General features: G+C 36.1%; 2 protein-coding genes across 2 annotated transcripts; both read left to right on the plus strand.

The window, feature by feature from the left end:
• Positions 1 to 131: 131 nt before the first annotated feature.
• On the plus strand, positions 132 to 5,805 carry yod1 (YOD1 deubiquitinase). Its single transcript, XM_084039683.1, has 3 exons — positions 132 to 208; positions 2,315 to 2,527; positions 3,207 to 5,805. Exons 2-3 carry the CDS (start codon positions 2,320 to 2,322, stop codon positions 3,905 to 3,907), a joined length of 909 nt encoding a protein of 302 aa, XP_083895809.1. The 5' UTR covers positions 132 to 208; positions 2,315 to 2,319; the 3' UTR covers positions 3,908 to 5,805.
• A 10,446-nt stretch (positions 5,806 to 16,251) lies between these two features.
• On the plus strand, positions 16,252 to 21,928 carry LOC311024841 (specifically androgen-regulated gene protein). Its single transcript, XM_084027415.1, has 4 exons — positions 16,252 to 16,535; positions 19,561 to 19,718; positions 19,838 to 20,033; positions 20,115 to 21,928. Exons 2-4 carry the CDS (start codon positions 19,614 to 19,616, stop codon positions 21,149 to 21,151), a joined length of 1,338 nt encoding a protein of 445 aa, XP_083883541.1. The 5' UTR covers positions 16,252 to 16,535; positions 19,561 to 19,613; the 3' UTR covers positions 21,152 to 21,928.
• Positions 21,929 to 23,358: the final 1,430 nt, after the last annotated feature.

Raw genomic sequence — 23,358 nt, forward strand, 5'->3', positions numbered from 1 at the left:
GAATGTATTTTTCTAAGTGATGTAAATGTTCTACTTGTGCGCTTCAGCTCTCTATCGGCTATTAGGGACATTACGGTACAAGCCGTGGGATAATCCGACAGTGTACGTCATGACGTGGAGATAGACGTCAACCGACGTTCTACACACAGAAATCGGAGTCTCTCCCCTGGATGTGTATTGTTTGCGGCTCTGCTGCAGTCAACAGCGGGTAAGAAAACCAAACTCCTTCAGTGTTGCTCGTTGACATGTCGCCAACCTGTCGTCTATGTTGACGCGACGTCAGGCGACGCAGGTTGCTAAATGCTACCTGGTTGCGAAGTGGAGATGGCTCCACTTAGCATGCTAACGCTGGCAGAAGAACCGGTTAGCTGCCGTTAGCGTCCGTCTCTGGAGGAGCTGCTGTACGTAACGTTTCGGGATAAATGGGATAAATCAAGCCTCTGATATTTCTTATAAGAAACGAGTCACTCCGCATAATCCCGCGTTGTTTTCTTTCCCGATAAAGGAAGTTGTTAGCTTAGCCCGCTAACGTCGCTAGCTGTTGTTGAGTCGTCAACTGACAGAACAAAAGACGATAAAAAAACAAAAGCGATGTCGCTGTCATGTGTTTCATTTCGGCTCATCAGCAGTTTGTATTGTTTGTCACAGTGAAACAGCAGCGTTGTTACACAAAACAGCCAGCAAACACCCCGACTCTTGCTTTTATTCTCTCTTTTTTTGCTGTGTCGGCTAGCAAAGCTAATGCAAACAGACGCTAGGTTAGCACGATGAAGCAGCTAACGTCAAATACAGATCATTTTAAAATAACAACCACAAAACGCGGTTTTTATCACTGTATCGTGTTGGGGAAATGTAAGTGAATGGTTTAGTGTGAAAGTGAACCATTGTAAGAGATTCGAGGTCGTTAATTGTGATTTAATGATGTGTATTTCTGCTTTAGTGTCTAGTGTTAAACTGTGGTTATAAAACCTTTTTAATTATCTGTATTTATGTGTACATATTGATTATCCTTTAAACATTTCTATAAACATGTAACCTGACATGCCATGGTCCCAATAAAGATAGCAGCCAGACATTAAAGCCTCTACTTAACATTTATTTAGTGGTTCTACCTTTTTCTTTATCTATTTTTTCTCAGATAAAGAGTGGAGGTAAATATTTGAGATCTGCAGTGATTGCCAAATCAAGCTGATATACTGCCCTTTTTATGTACTTGTGGTAAACGGTAACTGATTTGACTTTTCTGTGTCCTGGTGAAATAGTGCAATTGGATATTAAATTGTTTTGTCATTTGTTTTATTCGGTCAAAGAAATGAGAGAACTAAGTCACTTCCATTCAGCCCGTATTTGCTTTGAAATGACAGCTTTTTCAAATTTAAAACACAAAAGTGACTTTTATTTAGCAGTATACTTCATTGACAAACTCTTTTTATTCCTTTTTTTAGTCGTATCAGTGCATCAGTCTAATTTGCTGCACAAAAATTAACATCAGTAAACTGTAAATACAAATAGCTCCCAGTGTTCACTGATGAAGATCTTTTTTTTTTTTTTTTTAGGTAAATTGTTCCTAGTACAAACACTTGAACCAGATTATCACCTGGCTGATTATCAGTGCCGATATTCTGCATTTTTATGGTTATCTGTATCTGCCATTTTTAAAGCCAATTTGCAGATAAAATAATTTCATTTCATTTATTTATTTTTTCCCCACAAATCGGCTGGTTTTCTACAGCGGTATGGGTCGAAATCAAACAACTCTTGTGATTGAATTACAATAAACAGATAATAAATGTAATGTAAGTTATGACGACGCCACGTTAAGTCTGTCCCCAAGACGACAAGCAAATACCTTTTTAAAAATGCTTGTTTTACAGCAGCGACTTTGTTTGAAAAATGTTTAATCAAAGCAAACATTTAAATATAAATACAATTATTTATTTCCTAATCATATAACTGTGTTTTTTTGCATTATTTATTGTTGACTGCCGTAAAAAAAAAAAATGTAAATGGTCCCATGTTGTTCAACAGGATATACTTTTTTTTTTAAATTACATTTATTATGTGACTTTAAATTACTTTTTTTACAGCATGCTTTACTAATGAGACATACTACTTGCCATAAGTATTTAGAATTATAGCAAAATTATTATTATACTCTGATATGAATACGATGTGATACTCCCAGTAAGGCTTTAACTAAAAAATACAGATGATTTGAAGTTCTTGAATAATCTAAAGTGTCCTCTTGAAGGTTACAATGAGAAAAGTTCAGCATGATGCGGTGTAACTGATAGGTTCTCTCGTGGTTCTGCAGGTAGGATGTTGCGGCTTCGCTGTAAGACCAAAAACGGGAGCCACACCATGCAGGGTTTGACTCATCAGTCCTGCGTCCAGGAGCTGAAGAGTAAGGTGGAGGAGCTGACTGGGATCCCCTGTGATGTGCAGAAAATCATGGTTGGTTATCCTCCCTCCAGCCTGGACCTTCGAAACGGAGACTCCCAACTCAAGGACTACCCCATCAAATCAGGCATGTTGTCACCCGTCCAGATACCTTCACATAATCGCTTGTTTATGTGGCTGTTTTATTATTTAATCACATGATTTCAAGACTAACGTGTAATTAAGTTAAAGAAGCTATGTCCATTTATGAAGATCACAAACTATGAAATACCCAAAACAACTGGGAACTACACCTTTTTCCAAAGTCAAATTCAAGCACTTTTCAAGCATTTCAAGGTGGCTTTTCCAGCACCTTCCAGCTGTGATAAACTCCATATTTGTACCAATCCAATGGTCAGTATTCAGTCTACTTATTATGTCACTTGTTCATCACATTAAATGAGATATTATTGTCCTCTAAACAACCAACATGATGTTTGGAGACAGCTTTTTACAGAAGGACCACAAATGAAAGGAAAACTAATTCCACTAACAGATCCACAGAAATATAATCACCAACTATTTTCATCATCTGTTCATCATCAAAAGTCATTTTTCATAAAGAAATGTCAGAAAATGCTGTTTTCAGTCCCTCAAATATGTCTGTTATATCATAGATGTCATCACATAGAACACACATTTCAAGCACTTTAGTCTAAATCCAAGCACTTTTAAAAACCTTAGAAAACACTAAAGTGTTTTCAAAGATTTCCAGCACCTGAGACCTCTTGACCCCGTCTTACCAAAGTCTGTATTGTGTTCTGCAGGAGACACGCTCATCGTGGAAGAAGAAAAAAACAAGCCAAAGCCTCCTCAGGATCATCCCACTGTGATTAAAGCGCCACGCCTGGAAGCCACGCCCACGCTGGCCCGCCGTGTGGTCCCGGCCGACAACTCCTGCCTCTTCACCAGTGTGTATTACGTCGTGGAGGGCGGCGTATACGACCTCGCCTGCGCCCCCGAGATGCGAGGCCTCATCGCCCAGATCGTGTCGAGCGACCCCGCGGCGTACTCCGAAGCCGTGCTGGGCAAGACCAACGACGAGTACTGCACTTGGATCCGACGCGACGACACCTGGGGCGGAGCCATCGAGGTCTCCATCCTGTCCAAGTTCTACCAATGCGAGATCTGTGTGGTGGACACTCAGACGGTCAGAGTGGATCGGTTCGGCGAGGACGCCGGCTACCACAAACGCGTGCTGCTCATCTACGACGGCATCCACTATGACCCGCTGCAGAAGCAGACGGCCGGCTCCGACACTCCGCCCCAGACTATCTTCTCCACCACGGACGACGTCATCCTGGCGCAGGCCCTCGAGCTGGCGGACGAGGCTCGCCGCAAACGGCAGTTCACGGACGTTAACCGCTTCGCGCTGCGCTGCATGGTGTGCCAGACGGGCCTGGTGGGACAAAAGGAAGCCCGCGAGCACGCCAAGGAGACGGGCCACACCAACTTTGGCGAAGTGTGAATACCGTTATTATTTTTTTTCCTCTTCTCACAAGTACAACCACAACCAACCCCCGTGCCTCACGTCTGGCAACTCCGTTGGTCCAATCTGTCGATCTGCTTGTGTGATCCTCTACCTCACATTGTCTCGCGACATCGATGGAGAATCTGCATTGTGTTCAGCCTCTAACCTGTTCAGTATTACCCTTTTTTTCAGTTGTCAACGTGAAAAAAACGCTACTGCAGTACTCCGATGTCTTTAAACCATCATCTTAGTCCGTTAGGATGGTTTTCCAGTCTGCTCAACTTCGTCAGGTAAAAATATGCAAACCATTCTTAGGATTTATTTTAATCTCTTTCGGCGACTCGATGGTTGGGTTGTAGTGATAACAAACCAAATGTGTTGGCAAGTATGGAACGTGATATTGCCAATATGTAAGCCGTAGATGTCTAAACTTATATTTGATAATAAAAAAATCCATCTATCTGGCTGTGGAAAGAGTTTAAAACAACTATTAAGAATAATTTGCACTATGATGTTATCCTATTCACTGTTGTCTTAAGCACAGCACAAACAGTATGACTGTTATTCATCATGTTGGTTATATAGCATTAGCGTCTTTTTTTCAATCATTGTTGACTGATGTATGACAGAAACTTAAAAAAACACTGATAAATTGTTAATTAATTTATATTCATCCTGTCTTTGAATTTACTGAGCAGTGGCCATTGGGATTGAGATTATGCATTTTGGAATACCATGTCAACATCACGCTGAAAATTGCAATTCCAAAAATGTGCGTAATTGCTTACGAGGGACTTTTTCATCTTTAGTCATCCTTTTTTTCTTTTCTTTTTTTGTTATGTTGCGACGTGGTTTATCAGCGGGTTTATTTCAGATTAGACAAAAAAAAATGGTGCTGAAACATTTCAGAGTCTGTACCTATTGTTCTTCATGAAAACGATGGTATTTCAGGAGTGTCATTTTTAATTTTAGTACTTTTTAAACGTTTTATATTGCTGCATATTTTGAAAAACACAAAGGATCATTGGGTGTTTGAGCATTTAGGTGAGAGGGGAGTGGCTGGAAAGCTGAAATGAGTGAGCGTAATAAGGATATGCTGTCACTTAATGCATTTGCTCTTCAGGTACAGTTAATATATTCTGTGTTTAGGTCGTCAGCATTAACCATTTATCTTTGCGGTTTTTATCTGCTTACATTGTGGCACAAAGGGTGTTTGAAAAACTACGAGTCAGACTCATTTTGGTTTATTTTGTAGTGCATGTTGTCAAAAAGAAGAAGCCATCTGTTTCACTGTATGTTTCGCACAACTGGAGCATGTTCTCACATCGTCAGCTTAGGTCAGGTGTTTTTGCTGATTCCTTTGATATGCACTGCCTACAAGGAGGAAGCATGTATCTACTTTTATTAAAACCACAGCGCAAAAATGTTCATTTGGAAGATATAAACTATACACGTAGTTTATTGGGGTCTCATGCTGTAGAGAACAAGTATTTAACATATCTGGTGGAAACAAGTTGCCAAAAAAATACATAGGTTTGTCAGTGGAGGACTTGTTTGGGGGTTCTTTCTTTTTAGATTTTCTTTTGTTTTGGACTCGAGAGACGTGTTGGGAATTAACAAAAACTCAAACGCTTAAATGTCAAATGATTTCTTTGTTTGAATGTGAATTACTTTAATTTCTTTCAGCATCATCCGTTACATTTTAAGTAGGTTATTATGGATTAGTCCGCTTGCATCAAAGTGAATACTATGACATGGCTTTGTTGTATTTTGTATTTACAGTTCTCATGACTTTTCAAGGACAATAACAATGAATGTTGCACACAAAGCACTACACAACTGGATTTACTTGATTTTTTTTTCAGTGTTGTCACAATTAAAAGTTATAGTCAATGTTTATGGTTACGTGTCGTTTTGTATCAGCCATTTTTTAATGTTTTATGTCTGTAGTGCTTCTTACAATTCTCTTCACCTTATTTTCTTTAACCATTGTCACAGATTTATTCACCAGCTGTTTACAGCAGCTGTAGGTCAAACAGACCAGTTACACTACACTTAACACTCGCATTTAGGCCAAAACTGTTTTGTTTTTAGAGTGAACTTTTCCCCCAAAATGCTATACTATGATTTTTTTTTTTTTTACTGTGTCGCATGTTGAAAAAACTCATTGTATAGAATGTTGAGAAAAGCAAAAAGCAAAAATTCAGTATAGTCTTTGGGCTGTGGGAGGAGACAGAGAACATGCAAACTCCACACTAAGACACGGAACTGGGAATCGGACCTGGGATCTTCTCACTGTGAGGTGACAGTGCTACCCACTACACCACCATGCAGCTCTGGTTTGACATATCGAAAAAGTAACACAAGAAGCATGCTGGAAAAAAAGTAAAAAAAAAAAAAAGTAATAGGAAAAAAAGTTACCAAAAAAATCGTACTATAGTATGTAGTAAAATCATAGTAAAGAAAAAAAAAGTAATAGTATTGCATGTCAAAAAAGTAAAAATAAGTCATACTAAAGCATGTCGAAAAAAGTCATGAAACACGTCGGAAAAAAGTAAGCCATAGTAAAGCACGTCGAAAAAAGTAAAAAAGACACAGTAAAGCACGTTGAAAAAAGTAAAAAAGACACAGTAAAGCACGTTGAAAAAAGTAAAAAAGACACAGTAAAGCACGTCGAAAAAAGTAAAAAAAAGTCATAGTAAAGCACGTCAAAAGAAGTAAAAAAAATCATAGTAAAGCACGTCAAAAGAAGTAAAAAAAAGTCATAGTAAAGCACTTCAAAAGAAGTAAAAAAAAGTCATAGTAAAGCACGTCAAAAAAAGTCATAGTAAATCACGTTGAATGATAGTAAAAAAGTCATAGTAGAGCATGTCGAAAAAGTAAAAAAGTCATAGTAAAGCAAGTCAAAAAAGTAAAAAAGTCATAGTAAAGCATGTCAAAAAATAAAAAAAAAGTCATAGTAAAGCATGTCAAAAAAGTAAAAAAGTCATAGTAGAGCATGTCGAAAAAGTAAAAAAGTCATAGTAAAGCATGTCAAAAAAGTAAAAAAGTCATAGTAAAGCATGTCGAAAAAGTAAAAAAGTAATAGTAAAGCATGTCGAAAAAGTAAAAAAGTCATAGTAAAGCATGTCAAAAAAGTCATAGTAGAGCATGTCGAAAAAGTAGAAAAAGTAATTGTAAAGCACGTCGAGAAAAATAAAAAAGCCATAGTAAAGCACGTCGAAAAAACTAAAAAAGTCATATGAAAGCACGTCGAAAAAAGTCATAGTAAAGCATGCCAAAAAAGTAAAAAAGTCACAGTAAAACACGTCGAAAAAAGTAGAAAAAGTAATTGTAAAGCAAGTCGAAAAAAGTAAAAAAAAGTCATAGTAAAGCACGTTGAAAAAAGTAAAAAAAAGTCATAGTAAAGCACGTCGAAAAAGTAAAAAAGTCATAGTAAAGCACATCGAAAAAGTTAGAAAAAAGTCATAGTATTGCATGTCAAAAAGTAAAAATAAGTCATGCTAAAGCATGTCGAAAAAAGTCATGAAACACGTCGGAAAAGAGTAAGCCATAGTAAAGCACGTCGAAAAGAGTAAAAAAGACACAGTAAAGCACGTCGAAAAAAGTAAAAAAAGTCATGAAAGCACGTCGAAAAAAGTCATAGTAAAGCATGTCAAAAAAGTAAAAAAGTCATAGTAAAACACGTTGAAAAAAAGTCATAGTAAAGCACTTTGAAAAATGTGAAAAAAAGTCATAGTAAAGCACGTCAGAAAAATAAAAAAGCCATAGTAAAGCATGTCGAAAAAGTAAAAAAGTCATAGTAGAGCATGACGAAAAAGTAAAAAAGTCATAGTAAAGCATGTCGAAAAAGTAAAAAAGTCATAGTAGAGCATGTCGAAAAAGTAGAAAAAGTAATTGTAAAGCACGTCGAGAAAAATAAAAAAGTCATAGTAAAGCATGTCGAAAAAGTAAAAAAGTCATAGTAGAGCATGTCGAAAAAGTAAAAAAGTCATAGTAAAGCATGTCAAAAAAGTAAAAAAGTCATAGTAAAGCACGTCGAAAAAAGTAATAGTAAAGCATGTCGAAAAAGTAAAAAAGTCATAGTAAAGCATGTCAAAAAAGTAATAGTAGAGCATGTCGAAAAAGGAGAAAAAGTAATTGTAAAGCACGTCGAGAAAAATAAAAAAAAGCCATAGTAAAGCACGTCGAAAAAACTAAAAAAGTCATATGAAAGCACGTCGAAAAAAGTCATAGTTAAGCATGTCAAAAAAGTAAAAAAGTCATAGTAAAACACGTCGAAAAAAGTAGAAAAAAAGTCATAGTAAAGCACGTTGAAAAAAGTAAAAAAAGTCATAGTAAAGCACGTCGAGAAAAATAAAAAAGCCATAGTAAAGCACGCCGAAAAAGTAAAAAAGTCATAGTAAAGCAAGTCAAAAAAGTAGAAAAGTCATAGTAAAGCATGTCAAAAAAGTAGAAAAAGTCATTGTAAAGCAAGTCGAAAAAAGTAAAAAAAAGTCATAGTAAAGCACGTTGAAAAAAGTAAAAAAAAGTCATAGTAAAGCACGTCGAGAAAAATAAAAAAGCCATAGTAAAGCACGTTGAAAAAGTAAAAAAGTCATAGTAAAGCACATCGAAAAAGTTAAAAAAAAGTCATAGTATTGCATGTCAAAATGTAAAAATAAGTCATGCTAAAGCATGTCGAAAAAAGTCATGAAACACGTCGGAAAAAAGTAAGCCATAGTAAAGCACGTCGAAAAGAGTAAAAAAGACACAGTAAAGCACGTTGAAAAAAGTAAAAAAAGTCATATGAAAGCACGTCGAAAAAAGTCATAGTAAAACATGTGAAAAAAGTAAAAAAGTCATAGTAAAACACGTTGAAAAAAGTGAAAAAAAGTCATAGTAAAGCACTTTGAAAAATGTGAAAAAAAGTCATAGTAAAGCACGTCAGAAAAATAAAAAAGCCATAGTAAAGCATGTCGAAAAAGTAAAAAAGTCATAGTAGAGCATGACGAAAAAGTAAAAAAGTCATAGTAAAGCATGTCGAAAAAGTAAAAAAGTCATAGTAGAGCATGACGAAAAAGTAAAAAAGTCATAGTAAAGCATGTCGAAAAAGTAAAAAAGTCATAGTAAAGCAAGTCAAAAAAGTAAAAAAGTGATAGTAAAGCATGTCAAAAAATAAAAAAGTCATAGTAAAGCATGTCGAAAAAGTAAAAAAGTCATAGTAGAGCATGTCGAAAAAGTAAAAAAGTCATAGTAAAGCAAGTCAAAAAAATAAAAAAAACCATAGTAAAGCATGTCGAAAAATTAAAAAAGTCATAGTAAAGCAAGTCAAAAAAAGTAAAAAAGTCATAGTAAAGCATGTCAAAAAATAAAAAAAAGTCATAGTAAAGCATGTCGAAAAAGTAAAAAAGTCATAGTAGAGCATGTCGAAAAAGTAAAAAAGTAATAGTAAAGCATGTCGAAAAAGTAAAAAAGTCATAGTAAAGCATGTCAAAAAAGTCATAGTAGAGCATGTCGAAAAAGTAGAAAAAGTAATTGTAAAGCACGTCGAGAAAAATAAAAAAGCCATAGTAAAGCACGTCGAAAAAACTAAAAAAGTCATATGAAAGCACGTCGAAAAAAGTCATAGTAAAGCATGCCAAAAAAGTAAAAAAGTCACAGTAAAACACGTCGAAAAAAGTAGAAAAAGTAATTGTAAAGCAAGTCGAAAAAAGTAAAAAAAAGTCATAGTAAAGCACGTTGAAAAAAGTAAAAAAAAGTCATAGTAAAGCACGTCGAAAAAGTAAAAAAGTCATAGTAAAGCACATCGAAAAAGTTAGAAAAAAGTCATAGTATTGCATGTCAAAAAGTAAAAATAAGTCATGCTAAAGCATGTCGAAAAAAGTCATGAAACACGTCGGAAAAGAGTAAGCCATAGTAAAGCACGTCAAAAAGAGTAAAAAAGACACAGTAAAGCACGTCGAAAAAAGTAAAAAAAGTCATGAAAGCACGTCGAAAAAAGTCATAGTAAAGCATGTCAAAAAAGTAAAAAAGTCATAGTAAAACACGTTGAAAAAAAGTCATAGTAAAGCACTTTGAAAAATGTGAAAAAAAGTCATAGTAAAGCACGTCAGAAAAATAAAAAAGCCATAGTAAAGCATGTCGAAAAAGTAAAAAAGTCATAGTAGAGCATGACGAAAAAGTAAAAAAGTCATAGTAAAGCATGTCGAAAAAGTAAAAAAGTCATAGTAGAGCATGACTAAAAAGTAAAAAAGTCATAGTAAAGCATGTCAAAAAAGTAAAAAAGTCATAGTAAAGCATGTCGAAAAAGTAAAAAAGTCATAGTAAAGCATGTCGAAAAAGTAAAAAAGTCATAGTAAAGCATGTCAAAAAAGTAAAAAAGTCATAGTAAAGCATGTCAAAAAAGTCATAGTAGAGCATGTCGAAAAAGTAGAAAAAGTAATTGTAAAGCACGTCGAGAAAAATAAAAAAGTCATAGTAAAGCACTTAGAAAAATGTGAAAAAAGTCATAGTAAAGCACGTCAGAAAAATAAAAAAGCCATAGTAAAGCATGTCGAAAAAGTAAAAAAGTCATAGTAGAGCATGACGAAAAAGTAAAAAAGTCATAGTAAAGCATGTCGAAAAAGTAAAAAAGTCATAGTAGAGCATGACGAAAAAGTAAAAAAGTCATAGTAAAGCATGTCGAAAAAGTAAAAAAGTCATAGTAAAGCATGTCGAAAAAGTAAAAAAGTAATAGTAAAGCATGTCGAAAAAGTAAAAAAGTCATAGTAAAGCATGTCAAAAAAGTCATAGTAGAGCATGTCGAAAAAGTAGAAAAAGTAATTGTAAAGCACGTCGAGAAAAATAAAAAAGCCATAGTAGAGCACGTCGAAAAACTAAAAAAGTCATATGAAAGCACGTCAAAAAAAGTCATAGTAAAGCATGCCAAAAAAGTAAAAAAGTCATAGTAAAACACGTCGAAAAAAGTAGAAAAAGTAATTGTAAAGCAAGTCGAAAAAAGTAAAAAAAAGTCATAGTAAAGCACGTTGAAAAAAGTTTAAAAAAAAGTCATAGTAAAGCACGTCGAAAAAGTAAAAAAGTCATAGTAAAGCACATCGAAAAAGTAAAAAAAAAGTCATAGTATTGCATGTCAAAAAGTAAAAATAAGTCATGCTAAAGCATGTCGAAAAAAGTCATGAAACACGTCGGAAAAAAGTAAGCCATAGTAAAGCACGTTGAAAAGAGTAAAAAAGACACAGTAAAGCACGTCGAAAAAAGTAAAAAAAGTCATATGAAAGCACGTCGAAAAAAGTCATAGTAAAGCATGTCAAAAAAGTAAAAAAGTCATAGTAAAACACGTTGAAAAAAGTGAAAAAAAGTCATAGTAAAGCACTTTGAAAAATGTGAAAAAAAGTCATAGTAAAGCACGTCAGAAAAATAAAAAAGCCATAGTAAAGCATGTCGAAAAAGTAAAAAAGTCATAGTAGAGCATGACGAAAAAGTAAAAAAGTCATAGTAAAGCATGTCGAAAAAGTAAAAAAGTCATAGTAAAGCAAGTCAAAAAAGTAAAAAAGTGATAGTAAAGCATGTCAAAAAATAAAAAAGTCATAGTAAAGCACGTCGAGAAAAATAAAAAAGCCATAGTAAAGCACGTTGAAAAAAGTAAAAAAGTCATATGAAAGCACGTCGAAAAAAGTCATAGTAAAGCATGTCAAAAAAGTAAAAAAGTCATAGTAAAGCATGTCAAAAAAGTAAAAAAGTCACAGTAAAACACGTTGAAAAAAGTAGAAAAAGTAATTGTAAAGCAAGTCGAAAAAAGTAAAAAAAGTCATAGTAAAGCACGTCGAAAAAAGTAAAAAAGACACAGTACAGCACGTCGAAAAAAGTAAAAAAAAAAGTCATAGTAAAGCACGTCAAAAGAAGTAAAAAAAGTCATAGTAAAGCACGTCAAAAGAAGTAAAAAAAAGTCATAGTAAAGCACGTCAAAAGAAGTTAAAAAAAGTCATAGGAAAGCACGTCAAAAGAAGTAAAAAAAAGTCATAGTAAAGCACGTCAAAAGAAGTTAAAAAAAGTCATAGGAAAGCACGTCAAAAGAAGTAAAAAAAAGTCATAGTAAAGCACGTCAAAAGAAGTAAAAAAGACACAGTACAGCACGTCGAAAAAAGTAAAAAAAAAAGTCATAGTAAAGCACGTCAAAAGAAGTAAAAAAAGTCATAGTAAAGCACGTCAAAAGAAGTAAAAAAAAGTCATAGTAAAGCACGTCAAAAGAAGTTAAAAAAAGTCATAGGAAAGCACGTCAAAAGAAATAAAAAAAGTCATAGTAAAGCACGTCAAAAGAAGTAAAAAAAAGTCATAGTAAAGCACGTCAAAAGAAGTTAAAAAAAGTCATAGGAAAGCACGTCAAAAGAAGTAAAAAAAGTCATAGTAAAGCACGTCAAAAGAAGTAAAAAAAAGTCATAGTAAAGCACGTCAAAAAAAGTCATAGTAAAGCACGTTGAATGATAGTAAAAAAGTCATAGTAAAGCATGCCGAAAAAGTAAAAAAGTCATAGTAAAGCATGTCGAAAAAGTAAAAAAGTCATAGTAAAACACGTCGAAAAAAGTAAAAAAGTCATAGTAAAGCAAGTCGAAAAAGTAAAAAAGTCATAGTAAAGCACGTTGTAAAAAGTTAAAAAAGTCAGAGTAAAGAACGTCGAGAAAAATAAAAAAGCCATAGTAAAGCACGTCGAAAAAAGTAAAAAAGTCATATGAAAGCACGTCGAAAAAAGTCATAGTAAAGCATGTCAAAAAAGTAAAAAAGTCATAGTAAAACATGTTGAAAAAAGTAGAAAAAGTAATTGTAAAGCACGTCGAAAAAGTAAAAAAGTCATAGTAAAGCACATCGAAAAAGTTAAAAAAAGTCATAGTAAAGCATGTTGAAAAAAGTCATTGTAAACCACATCAAAAAAAGTAAAAGTCATAGTATTGCATGTCAAAAAGTAAAAATAAGTCATGCTAAAGCATGTCGAAAAAAGTCATGAAACACGTCGGAAAAAAGTAAGCCATAGTAAAGCACGTCGAAAAAAGTAAAAAAAGACACAGTAAAGCACGTCGAAAAAAGTAAAAAAAAGTCATATGAAAGCACGTCGAAAAAAGTCATAGTAAAGCATGTCAAAAAAGTAAAAAAGTCATAGTAAAACACGTCAAAAAAGTAGAAAAAGTAATTGTAAAGCAAGTCGAAAAAAGTAAAAAAAAAAAGTCATAGTAAAGCACGTTGAAAAAAGTGAAAAAAAGTCATAGTTAAGCACGTCGAGAAAAATAAAAAAGCCACAGTAAAGCATGTCGAAAAAGTAAAAAAGTCATAGTAAAGCACGTCAAAAGAAGTAAAAAAAAGTCATAGTAAAGCACGTCAAAAGAAGTTAAAAAAAGTCATAGGAAAGCACGTCAAAAGAAGTAAAAAAAGTCATAGTAAAGCACGTCAAAAGAAGTAAAAAAAAGTCATAGTAAAGCACGTCAAAAGAAGTTAAAAAAAGTCATAGGAAAGCACGTCAAAAGAAGTAAAAAAAGTCATAGTAAAGCACGTCAAAAGAAGTAAAAAAAAGTCATAGTAAAGCACGTCAAAAAAAGTCATAGTAAAGCACGTTGAATGATAGTAAAAAAGTCATAGTAAAGCATGCCGAAAAAGTAAAAAAGTCATAGTAGAGCATGTCGAAAAAGTAAAAAAGTCATAGTAAAGCATGTCAAAAAAGTAAAAAAGTCATAGTAAAGCATGTCGAAAAAGTAAAAGTGATAGTAAAGCAAGTCAAAAAAGTAAAAAAGTGATAATAAAGCATGTCAAAAAATAAAAAAGTCATAGTAAAGCATGTCCATCCATCCATCCATTTTCTACCGCTTATCCTGTATTTAGGGTCACGGGGGGGCTGGAAGTAAAGCATGTCGAAAAAGTAAAAAAGTCATAGTAGAGCATGTCGAAAAAGTAAAAAAGACACAGTAAAGCACGTCAAAAGAAGTAAAAAAAGTCATAGTAAAGCACGTCAAAAGAAGTAAAAAAAAGTCATAGTAAAGCACGTCAAAAGAAGTAAAAAAAAAGTCATAGTAAAGCACGTCAAAAGAAGTAAAAAAAGTCATAGTAAAGCACGTCAAAAGAAGTAAAAAAAAGTCATAGTAAAGCACGTCAAAAAAAGTCATAATAAAGCACGTTGAATGATAGTAAAAAAGTCATAGTAAAGCATGTCGAAAAAGTAAAAAAGTCATAGTAGAGCATGTCGAAAAAGTAAAAAAGTCATAGTAAAGCAAGTCGAAAAAGTAAAAAAGTCATAGTAAAGCACGTTGTAAAAAGTTAAAAAAGTCATAGTAAAGCACGTCGAGAAAAATAAAAAAGCCATAGTAAAGCACGTTGAAAAAAGTAAAATCATATGAAAGCACGTCGAAAAAAGTCATAGTAAAGCATGTCAAAAAAGTAAAAAAGTCATAGTAAAGCATGTCAAAAAAGTAAAAAAGTCACAGTAAAACACGTCGAAAAAAGTAGAAAAAGTAATTGTAAAGCAAGTCGAAAAAAGTAAAAAAAAAGCCATAGTAAAGCACGTCGAAAAAAGAAAAAAAAGTCATATGAAAGCACGTCGAAAAAAAAGTCATAGTAAAGCATGTCAAAAAAGTAAAAAAGTCATAGTAAAACACGTAAAAAAAAGTAGAAAAAGTCATAGTAAAGCACGTTGAAAAAAGTGAAAAAAAGTCATAGTAAAGCACGTCGAGAAAAATGAAAAAGCCATAGTAAAGCATGTCGAAAAAGTAAAAAAGTCATAGTAAAGCATGTCAAAAAATAAAAAAGTCATAGTAAAGCATGTCGAAAAAGTAAAAAAGTCATAGTAGAGCATGTCGAAAAAGTAAAAAAGTCATAGTAAAGCACGTCGAGAAAAATAAAAAAGCCATAGTAAAGCACGTCGAAAAAAGTAAAAAAAAGTCATATGAAAGCACGTCGAAAAAAGTCATAGTAAAGCATGTCAAAAAAGTAAAAAAGTCATAGTAAAACACGTCGAAAAAAGAAGAAAAAGTAATTGTAAAGCAAGTCGAAAAAAGTAGAAAAAGTAATTGTAAAGCAAGTCGAAAAAAGTCATAGTAAAGCACGTTGAAAAAAGTAAAAAAAAGTCATAGTAAAGCACGTCGAGAAAAATAAAAAAGCCATAGTAAAGCACGTCGAAAAAAGTAAAAAAAAGTCATATGAAAGCACGTCGAAAAAAGTCATAGTAAAGCATGTCAAAAAAGTAAAAAAGTCATAGTAAAACACGTCGAAAAAAGTAGAAAAAGTAATTGTAAAGCAGGTCGAAAAAAGTAAAAAAAAAGTCATAGTAAAGCACGTTGAAAAAACTGAAAAAAAGTCATAGTAAAGCACGTCGAGAAAAATAAAAAAGCCATAGTAAAGCAAGTCGAAAAAGTAAAAAAGTCACAGTAAAGCACATCGAAAAAGTAATAAAAATCATAGTAAAGCACGTCGAAAAAAGTAAAAGTCATAGTAAAGCACGTCGAAAAAAGTAGAAAAAGTAATTGTAAAGCAAGTCGAAAAAAGTAAAAAAAAGTCATAGTAAAGCACTTTGAAAAAAGTAAAAAAAAGTCATAGTAAAGCACGTCGAGAAAAAATAAAAAAGCCATAGTTAAGCACGTCGAAAAAGTAAAAAAGTCATAGTAAAGCACATCGAAAAAGTAATAAAAATCATAGTAAAGCAAGTCGAAAAAAGTAAAAAAGTCATAGTAAAGCACGTCGAAAAAAGTAAAAAAGTCATAGTAAACTACGTCGAAAAAGTAATTAAGTCAGTAAAGCACGTTGAAAAAAGTAAAAAAAAGTCATAGTAAAGCACAACGAAAAAGTAAAAAATGTCAAAGTAAAGCACGTCAAAAAAAGTAAAAAAGTCATAGTAAAGCACGTCGAAAAAGTCAAAAAAGTAATTGTAAAGCGTGTCGAAAAAAGTAGAAAAAACTCATAGTAAAGCACGTCAAAAAAGTAAAAAAGTCATAGTAAAGCTTGTCGAAAAAGTAAAAAAAAGTCATAGTAAAGCACGTCGAAAAAGTTATTAAGTCATAGTAAAGCACGTTGAAAAAAGTAAAAAAATTCATAGTAAAGCACGTCAAAAGAAGTAAAAAAAAGTCATAGTAAAGCACGTCAAAAGAAGTAAAAAAAAGTCATAGTAAAGCACGTCAAAAAAAGTCATAGTAAATCACGTTGAAAAAAGTAAAAAAAAAGTAATTGTAAAGCACGTCGAAAAAGTAAAAAAGTCATAGTAAAGCACAACGAAAAAGTCAAAGTAAAGCACGTCGAAAAAAGTAAAAAAAAGTCATAGTAAAGCACGTCGAAAAATGTACAAAAAAATCACAGTATAGCATGGGGGGGGGGGGGGTCAAATTGATTCTGCTTAGTGCCCCTCAAAAGGCTTGTGCTGGCCCTGGCTTTCACGGTAGATGACGTAGCTGGTTGAGGAGCTGCACACAGAGCAGAGGCTTGGAAACGGACACACCGGTCAGCAGATTACTGCTGTTGTGGTGGGTGTCATGACAACGAAGGCTCGTGCGCGTTAATGCGAACGCCGCTCTCCGATTGGCTAAAAGCTTAGAGCACAAAGTCCCTCGGGAGAAGAGCCGCTCGCGCGCTCCCTCCAGCAGCAGACGAGCGATGGATAACCAGAGACTCACAGCAGGTACGTCCGTCAACTCCTACTCCATTAAAACCAGTTTAAACAGCGTGGTTCTTCCTCTGACGTTAATACAACAACTACATTATATACATTATGAGTTTAAGCTAATTTATGACAGCTTAAACTACTTTAGTTTCTGAAATAAATCCTCGCTTTAATAGCTACTCTTGCCACACTTCGTATTTAACGTCATAGTTGATGATATATTAACTTTTATACGGTGGATTCATATTATTTGACTATTTCCAGTTGTCATTTGGGACAATAATGTCTATTTTTTTTTTTTTTCTAAATCAGTGAACGTTTTGTATGTTTTTCTATTTGGGGCAGATAATAATAATATATATATATAATTATTATTATTCATATTATCTGCCCCGAATAGAAAAACATACAAAACATATATACCTGAATCTGAAGGAAGTGATGATTTGACCCAGTTTCACTGTTCAAACAGTGCATTAAGGATAATAAAAGCTTTGCCAGTTCCTCTTTTACAGCCTTTATAAATAAAACTGCGATGCAGAGATAAATGTTTGACATGACACTTTACATTTACTGCCTCAACCTCTGCTTATCCTGTTTTTTCTTTGTTTGTTTTGTCTCGTGGCGGTTGCTATTGTGTCATAGTGATATATATTCAGTGATAAGATTATTAAGTATTATTAATCCATGTCCTTTAACTGGAAATGGTAAACAGCGGTTAATGACTAACTTATTAGTCTGATGTTTTGTTGTGACAAGGGAGAGCAGATCCCACTCTACACAGTATTTAAACAATGAATACTGAGAGAAAAAAACATTTGAAGCACAAACAGTGAACAGGAGTGCCTTTGTGCCACTCATTGGTTTACCCATCAGCCCTTCCCCTCTCAGGTGGTGAAACTTATCCAAATTCCTTTTCACTGGGATCCGACAGAGGTTCCTTTATACTAAACATCCAGCTTTATAGTGGAAAAGAAACACTTATTTATGCTCCAGTAATCGTCGAACAACGTTAAGTAATAGGTCAAAGGTATGAACTTTTATATTCTTTTTGTATCTCACAGGTTTAAAATAATGATATTTTCTGCAAACACTGGTCAAACTGGATATCGTATATAGCTATTGGGAGATCGTTGGCGCTGTACTTCTGAAAGTGATCCGGGTGAGGAAGATTAGGAGTGGCATGTGTGGCGTAATCTGAGTCACATGCAGTTAGAGGACTTAGATATCTGTCAGGAACACGCTAAGCTATGATAGCCTGTCATTCTGTCCAGTGTGCATGTAAAACACACCACAGGGTCACATGGGATGTTGTCTGTGGATGAGATGATATTCAGGCAGGTAGACTTCATCACATGCAGCTTCTAATAAATAAAGAAATAAAAAAAGGACCATTGCAAAGTGAACTTGCATTCGCAGCCATAAAGACTTAATTAATGGGTCGTTTAATTAACATTTAATCTTTTAGTTTGTTTCTTTTTTTCGCAAACGTTACATTAAGGTGTCAAAAAAATCTGATCTACAAGGATAACATGCAAATATTGACATTTAGGGCATTTAGCTTTTATCCAATGTGACTTACAATAAATTATATGGTTCAAGTTCTTTCTTACCTTTTTGTTTTGCATTAATACAGTTACTTTTCTGCAGCAAAGTGTAGAAACACGGCTCGATGAAAACAAAACTAGAGATTGGATTTTCAACACATTCTCTTGTCGTAGACACTGTCACGGCTTGACGATGTGTGAAGTCACAGTTTCCACTCTTGTCCAGAGTCCTGCTAAGATATTAGAAATGAAGGCACAGATTCTTGTTCATGCCCTCCTGACAGTGGAGGCTAATCACATTAAAAGTAACCCGGGACTAATTTGAATCCTGGTTGACATGAGTCCAGGTTATCCTTACATGTTTGACACGGTTTATATTTAATCCTGGGCTAATAGTAAAGACGGGTCAGCCTGGCCTGGAGCTGTCTAGAACCCTGTGGTGCTGATTTCCATTCATTCTCCTTCCTTTCCATCTCTGCTTATGTCATTGGGACATTAATGTACAGCTTACTTGGCAACAAGCCACTTTTTGTTAATCAGTGTGTGTGTGTGTGTATGTGTGTGTGTGTGTGTGTGTGTGCACATTGTACCGTCACTTAGGCCTATATATGATAGAGGAAGCCAAAGTCTAAACTCCTTTCCAACTAAAAGACTGTCCCAGATTTTAGAAACATGCTTGGTGTTTTTACTGAAACTGTGTTTCAGTGACAAAAGGCCCATTTGGTATCAGATCCCATTATTTTAACAGATAGCAATCTTACTATCTGTGTATGAATTTGTTACATTTTGTTTTAAAAGCAATGTTTAAGACTGATGTTGCCTCACACATAAAAGAAGGATCCTAATCTCATGCAGCTTATTTATTAAACACTTTGGTATTGGCCAAAGCTCAGATGCCGATTAGGTTTAGATGATTATCTGGTGTAATATCATGATTATTTTAGCCGGAATAATCGTTTTCATGTTGTCCGATGCCTAATCCATACTGCTGGGTAGTTGTTTTGACATGGTGGAAATCTGATAATTTCTCAAAAACAAGAACCAACCTATTGGTACCTGCTATGATGATTACTATTACTAGATCTCGTTGAAGTCTGTGCCAAATGAACTTCTAGAAAACCCATCAGAACATCACACCAGTGTGTGTTTTGCTTACGGGTTGTGCACAAATCCTCAGATATTTTTAATAAGCGGGTCATGAATCGCTGCATTAAGTAGCACAAAAAGCTATTGTAACATTACACCAAAAATATTGCAAGGGATATCATGCAAAACTACTCCCAAGGGAATGCAAAAGGTAAAATCGTTTAAAGAAAACTCCCCTACATGGTCCTTTAGGGACCTTCTAGATTTCATACTTAAATACATGCAAACCAACGGCCGTCTGGATGATAGAAGACTAGAGATCCAAAGAGACATCAAGTGAAAAAGGACTCTGCCAAGCTCGGAGAGAAATAATTGTAATTGTAACATTGTTGTGTATTTCCCTTCCTCAGAGTGAAAGACAACAATCTGTGCCACTAACGCTCCGAGGAACGAGGGCACTAAGATGCCCAAGAGCGATACCTGGCCAGGTGGCATTGGAATGGAGCCGATGACCGGCATGGACAGCGCTGGCAGCTGTGACAGCGTCCTCAGCACCAACTCTGGCTTTGTGAGTTACTGCTGAGTTACCACAACTCATTACACACAAACACAACATGAAATACCAGAACAAAGTAGGTAACTGGGCTGAAAAGGTTCCGTTTAGATGTGAAGTCTTGCTTGTTTCAGAGTGACGATAGTCTGGAGCACCTGACTGCCGAGGAGAAGGCCTGCATCATGTTTTTGGAGGAGACTATTGAGTCTTTGGACACGGAGGAAGACAGCGGACTGTCCAACGACGAACCTGACCAACTGCCCAGCCCTGGCAACCTTGCTAACAAACTGGCCGGCCTGTCAGCCTCCATGAGCAGAAGTAAGCTCAGCGGTGAGTTAATCTTTGGCAGTTGGCTGAACGGTCATCCATTAAATGCTTTCTAGTAACACACATGCTTGTTTTGTTTTTCAGGCTTACAGAAAGTGGCCTCTCAGGAACCCGTAAAGGAACACGTTAACTCCAAACCCATGCAGAGCTACCTGGTTCCTACACCCTTTGTTGTGGCAAGCAGCGCTCCATCTTCAGCAAAGCCGGGAGTCCCTCCAGACAAAAGCCTCGGCTCAAAGCCTCACGTCACTCCTTCAAGCAACAAACATGATCACAAATACAATCAAAACCCTGTCGCTCCCCAGGTACCTTTAGAGGTTAACGTTGTGATCCCTCCTCCCACCAAACCCCCCAGGGACCACTCGTGTAGGATGGCTGAAGATTTACCCAGAGGTCCTCTGTCCTATGAGGCCCTTTTCCATCTGCGGAGGAGTGCCTCCACAAAGAAGACGCCTCTATGTCCCATAATCGATCACACCATAGACTTGGACAGGCACCTTCCCATCAGGGAGGAAGGGCAAAACATCGGAAATCCTCTGAGATCTGACAGATTCCACTCGGAGGCTTTTAAATCTAAGGCGGGTCCTCCAGTCGTGGCCCCCAAACCCAAAAGGATTCCAGGCAACATATGTGTGAAAACACAAAATGAAACATCCACAGCTTCGGACTCTTCCTACAATATCAAGGATGCGAAGGATCCCAAAGTGGTCCGGCTGGAAGCTTTGCAGAAGCTCGGCCTCCTGAAAGACCAACCATCTCACTCCTCTGTGAACCCGACGGCCAACAGGTTCACGTCTGACGTGCATCCATCCAGAAGCACATCCTTTTATCATTCTCAAGTACCCGCCGAGCCCAAGAACAGGCCTCTGCACAGCAGCGCCAGTTTCCATCACTACGCCAGATGTGACAGCCAGCCTGCGCTCGTACCGGCTCAAACCAACGCAGCGAAGGCCGGCGGTCTGGAGCGCTCCGCCACCATGGACAGCCACCGAAACGGTGGGAACTGTCAGGCTGAAGCCCGCGTGCCCTCGAACTCGGTGGGCTACACGGTGATGGTGGTGCCCGGGATGGGAGCGGATCGAAGAGAAGCGCTCAGGAAGCTTGGACTGCTCAAAGACTGAAGCAGGTAAACAGCAGAAGCTTAAAGAGAGTTAGGCTATTAAGTGGGAACTTGGCACTTGGGCACTTTGGCACAGTGAAGCAGGAGGAGGATGAAGAGGAAGAAAAATAAATAAGCAAGAGCAGCACTTTCACTAAAAGGGACTGGACTTAATGTACTTGAGGGCCGTTTTCTGTAAAGTGTTTCTCCTGCAGGATCTGAAAATATACCATCCATCAGAAGCTCTGATTACCTTTGCTTTAACAAAAGTTCAATTAAGACTGGACAAGGCCCAACATGACACCCAATCAAGGCAAGAGCATATCAAAAATACATCATCATAATCAGCCCAAGGCTGCATTGATAATGTGTTGTTTAAAATACACATTTGTCTAAATGCAAAAATAAAGATATATTGTATTGCCTACATGTACAGACAAAACATGACATTTTAGATCCCGAAGCTTTCCATTGATCTTTCCATTGAACATAACAAGCTGCTCCACTGTTCTTCTACTTAAAAGGAAACATCAACAGAATGATTGTTTCATAATTCACAGATGTGCCTATAAGTGGATTGTTGAATATTCCTTTGGAGCAAAACCTCAAAGATCAGAGTTATTGTGTGTTTTGGGGTGTTTTTGTGTTTTCTAAGCTTTAGTAACAATCAGCAGTACATTTTTATTGAGATCTGATGTATCAGTGGCTCCAGAATTATTTCTACTATTTTATACATATATGCAGAGGTGGGAAGGAACAAAGTACAAATACTTTAATTCATTAAGTAGAATTTTCAGGTAACTTTTACTCCCTGCATTTTAAAACACATATATGTACTTTCTACATGTTTTAATGCATTTGAGGGGAATTATTGATCTTTTAAAATTGTATTATTAAAAAACAGCCAGTAGAAATGTGGACACTTTCTACTTTGAGTACATTGTCTGTACTTTTTCCACTTTTACTTAAGTAAAGAGTCTTTTTGAACACAAGTATCTGTACTTCTACTTTGAACACCTCTGCATACGCCGTTGAGATGGATTTTGAAAATGTGTGACTTCCTACATTGGAGATCCAGTATGAAAAACAATGTGATTATTACCATCTCCACAAATACCAGTGAAAATAAAGACGTCTTCGTGTTGAATACATGGTTATCTTTGTTTAAATACAGTGCAGCTTAAAGCTTCTGAATCCTTCGTTTGATTTGTGGTTTGAAATCTGATTAACTTGAGCTCTTAATGGTTTGCCTTCTGAGTCCGAGCTGTGAAATAACATCCCGTAGAGTTAGTGCAGCACAAAAGAGGCAGTCAAACCACCGTCCCTGAGAAACCTGCATAGTGGCTTCATCAACACAATGACCATCAGTCGTACTACTCGTCTTACACGCCACTCCAGCAGCGACAAAGCCTGCTCAGCTGTTCTTTACGTTATCCGATTATCCTGAGCCGCACCTCCGTGTGAACTCAGCAGACCTGCTGCTTTCCTTTCCCCCGCTTCCCCTCATAACCCTCGCATGCTAAGACTTTCTAATTCCCACCACCGGCGTGTTTTGAATTGGTCCTCGTTACGCAACGGTCTTGAGTTAGTGTGCGGTTGATTGTGTGGCGAGTACAGGTGCTCTGTGTGGTGTAATCTCTCATTAGGGCGAGGGGGCTCCACTAATGTGCCCGGTATCTGTGTGTCTAGTGTGTCTAGTGTGTCTGCGTTCAGGCCAACAAAAGGGTGTCGGATGTCGAAACTGACACTCCGTCGGTCAAGGAATATTAAACAATGGACGAGGAAATCAGGCCAGGGCCAAATTTAGAAACCTGATACTCGGACAGAAAAGGGAGCTGCAGAAAGGATTGAGCTCATCAGTGGAGATGCATGCAACGCAGCTGACGGCTTTAAGATGCTGTTTAAAAAAATACCTGCATAACTCCTCAGATATAGACTATATTAAATCATTCATTATTAAAGTCCTGCAGATGGAGGGCACTCTGTCAGATTTTGAATGTTTCCAACTCTCAGGCTCCTCCCCCACAACCATCAAGCTCCTCCCCCATGACCACGGAGCTCCTCCCCCTCGACTTCGTGCCCTTTGAAATCCCTTAGATCACGCCACCTTTGAAACGCGGGTCCGATGTTGACTCTGGTTTTATCACGGGCACCGTCGCCATCTTTCTTTTTTTCCTTCTTTTCCACCGGTGTTTTCTTTTCCTTGGTTGTTTTGGACCTCCTCGTTTC

The sequence above is a fragment of the Eutrigla gurnardus genome (genome assembly GCF_963514095.1).
Source record: "Eutrigla gurnardus genome assembly, chromosome: 2".
In the NCBI taxonomy this organism is placed as follows: Eukaryota; Metazoa; Chordata; class Actinopteri; order Perciformes; family Triglidae; genus Eutrigla; species Eutrigla gurnardus.

Excerpts from the sequence above, each read along its gene's own strand:
- yod1 (XM_084039683.1), top strand. The coding sequence starts at position 2,320 with ATGTTGCGGCTTCGCTGTAAGACCAAAAACGGGAGCCACACCATGCAG. Across the intron at positions 2,528-3,206 it reads GGACTACCCCATCAAATCAG|GAGACACGCTCATCGTGGAA; the intron begins GCATGTTGTCAC and ends TGTGTTCTGCAG.
- LOC311024841 (XM_084027415.1), top strand. The coding sequence starts at position 19,614 with ATGCCCAAGAGCGATACCTGGCCAGGTGGCATTGGAATGGAGCCGATG. Across the intron at positions 19,719-19,837 it reads TCAGCACCAACTCTGGCTTT|AGTGACGATAGTCTGGAGCA; the intron begins GTGAGTTACTGC and ends TGCTTGTTTCAG. Across the intron at positions 20,034-20,114 it reads GAGCAGAAGTAAGCTCAGCG|GCTTACAGAAAGTGGCCTCT; the intron begins GTGAGTTAATCT and ends TTTGTTTTTCAG.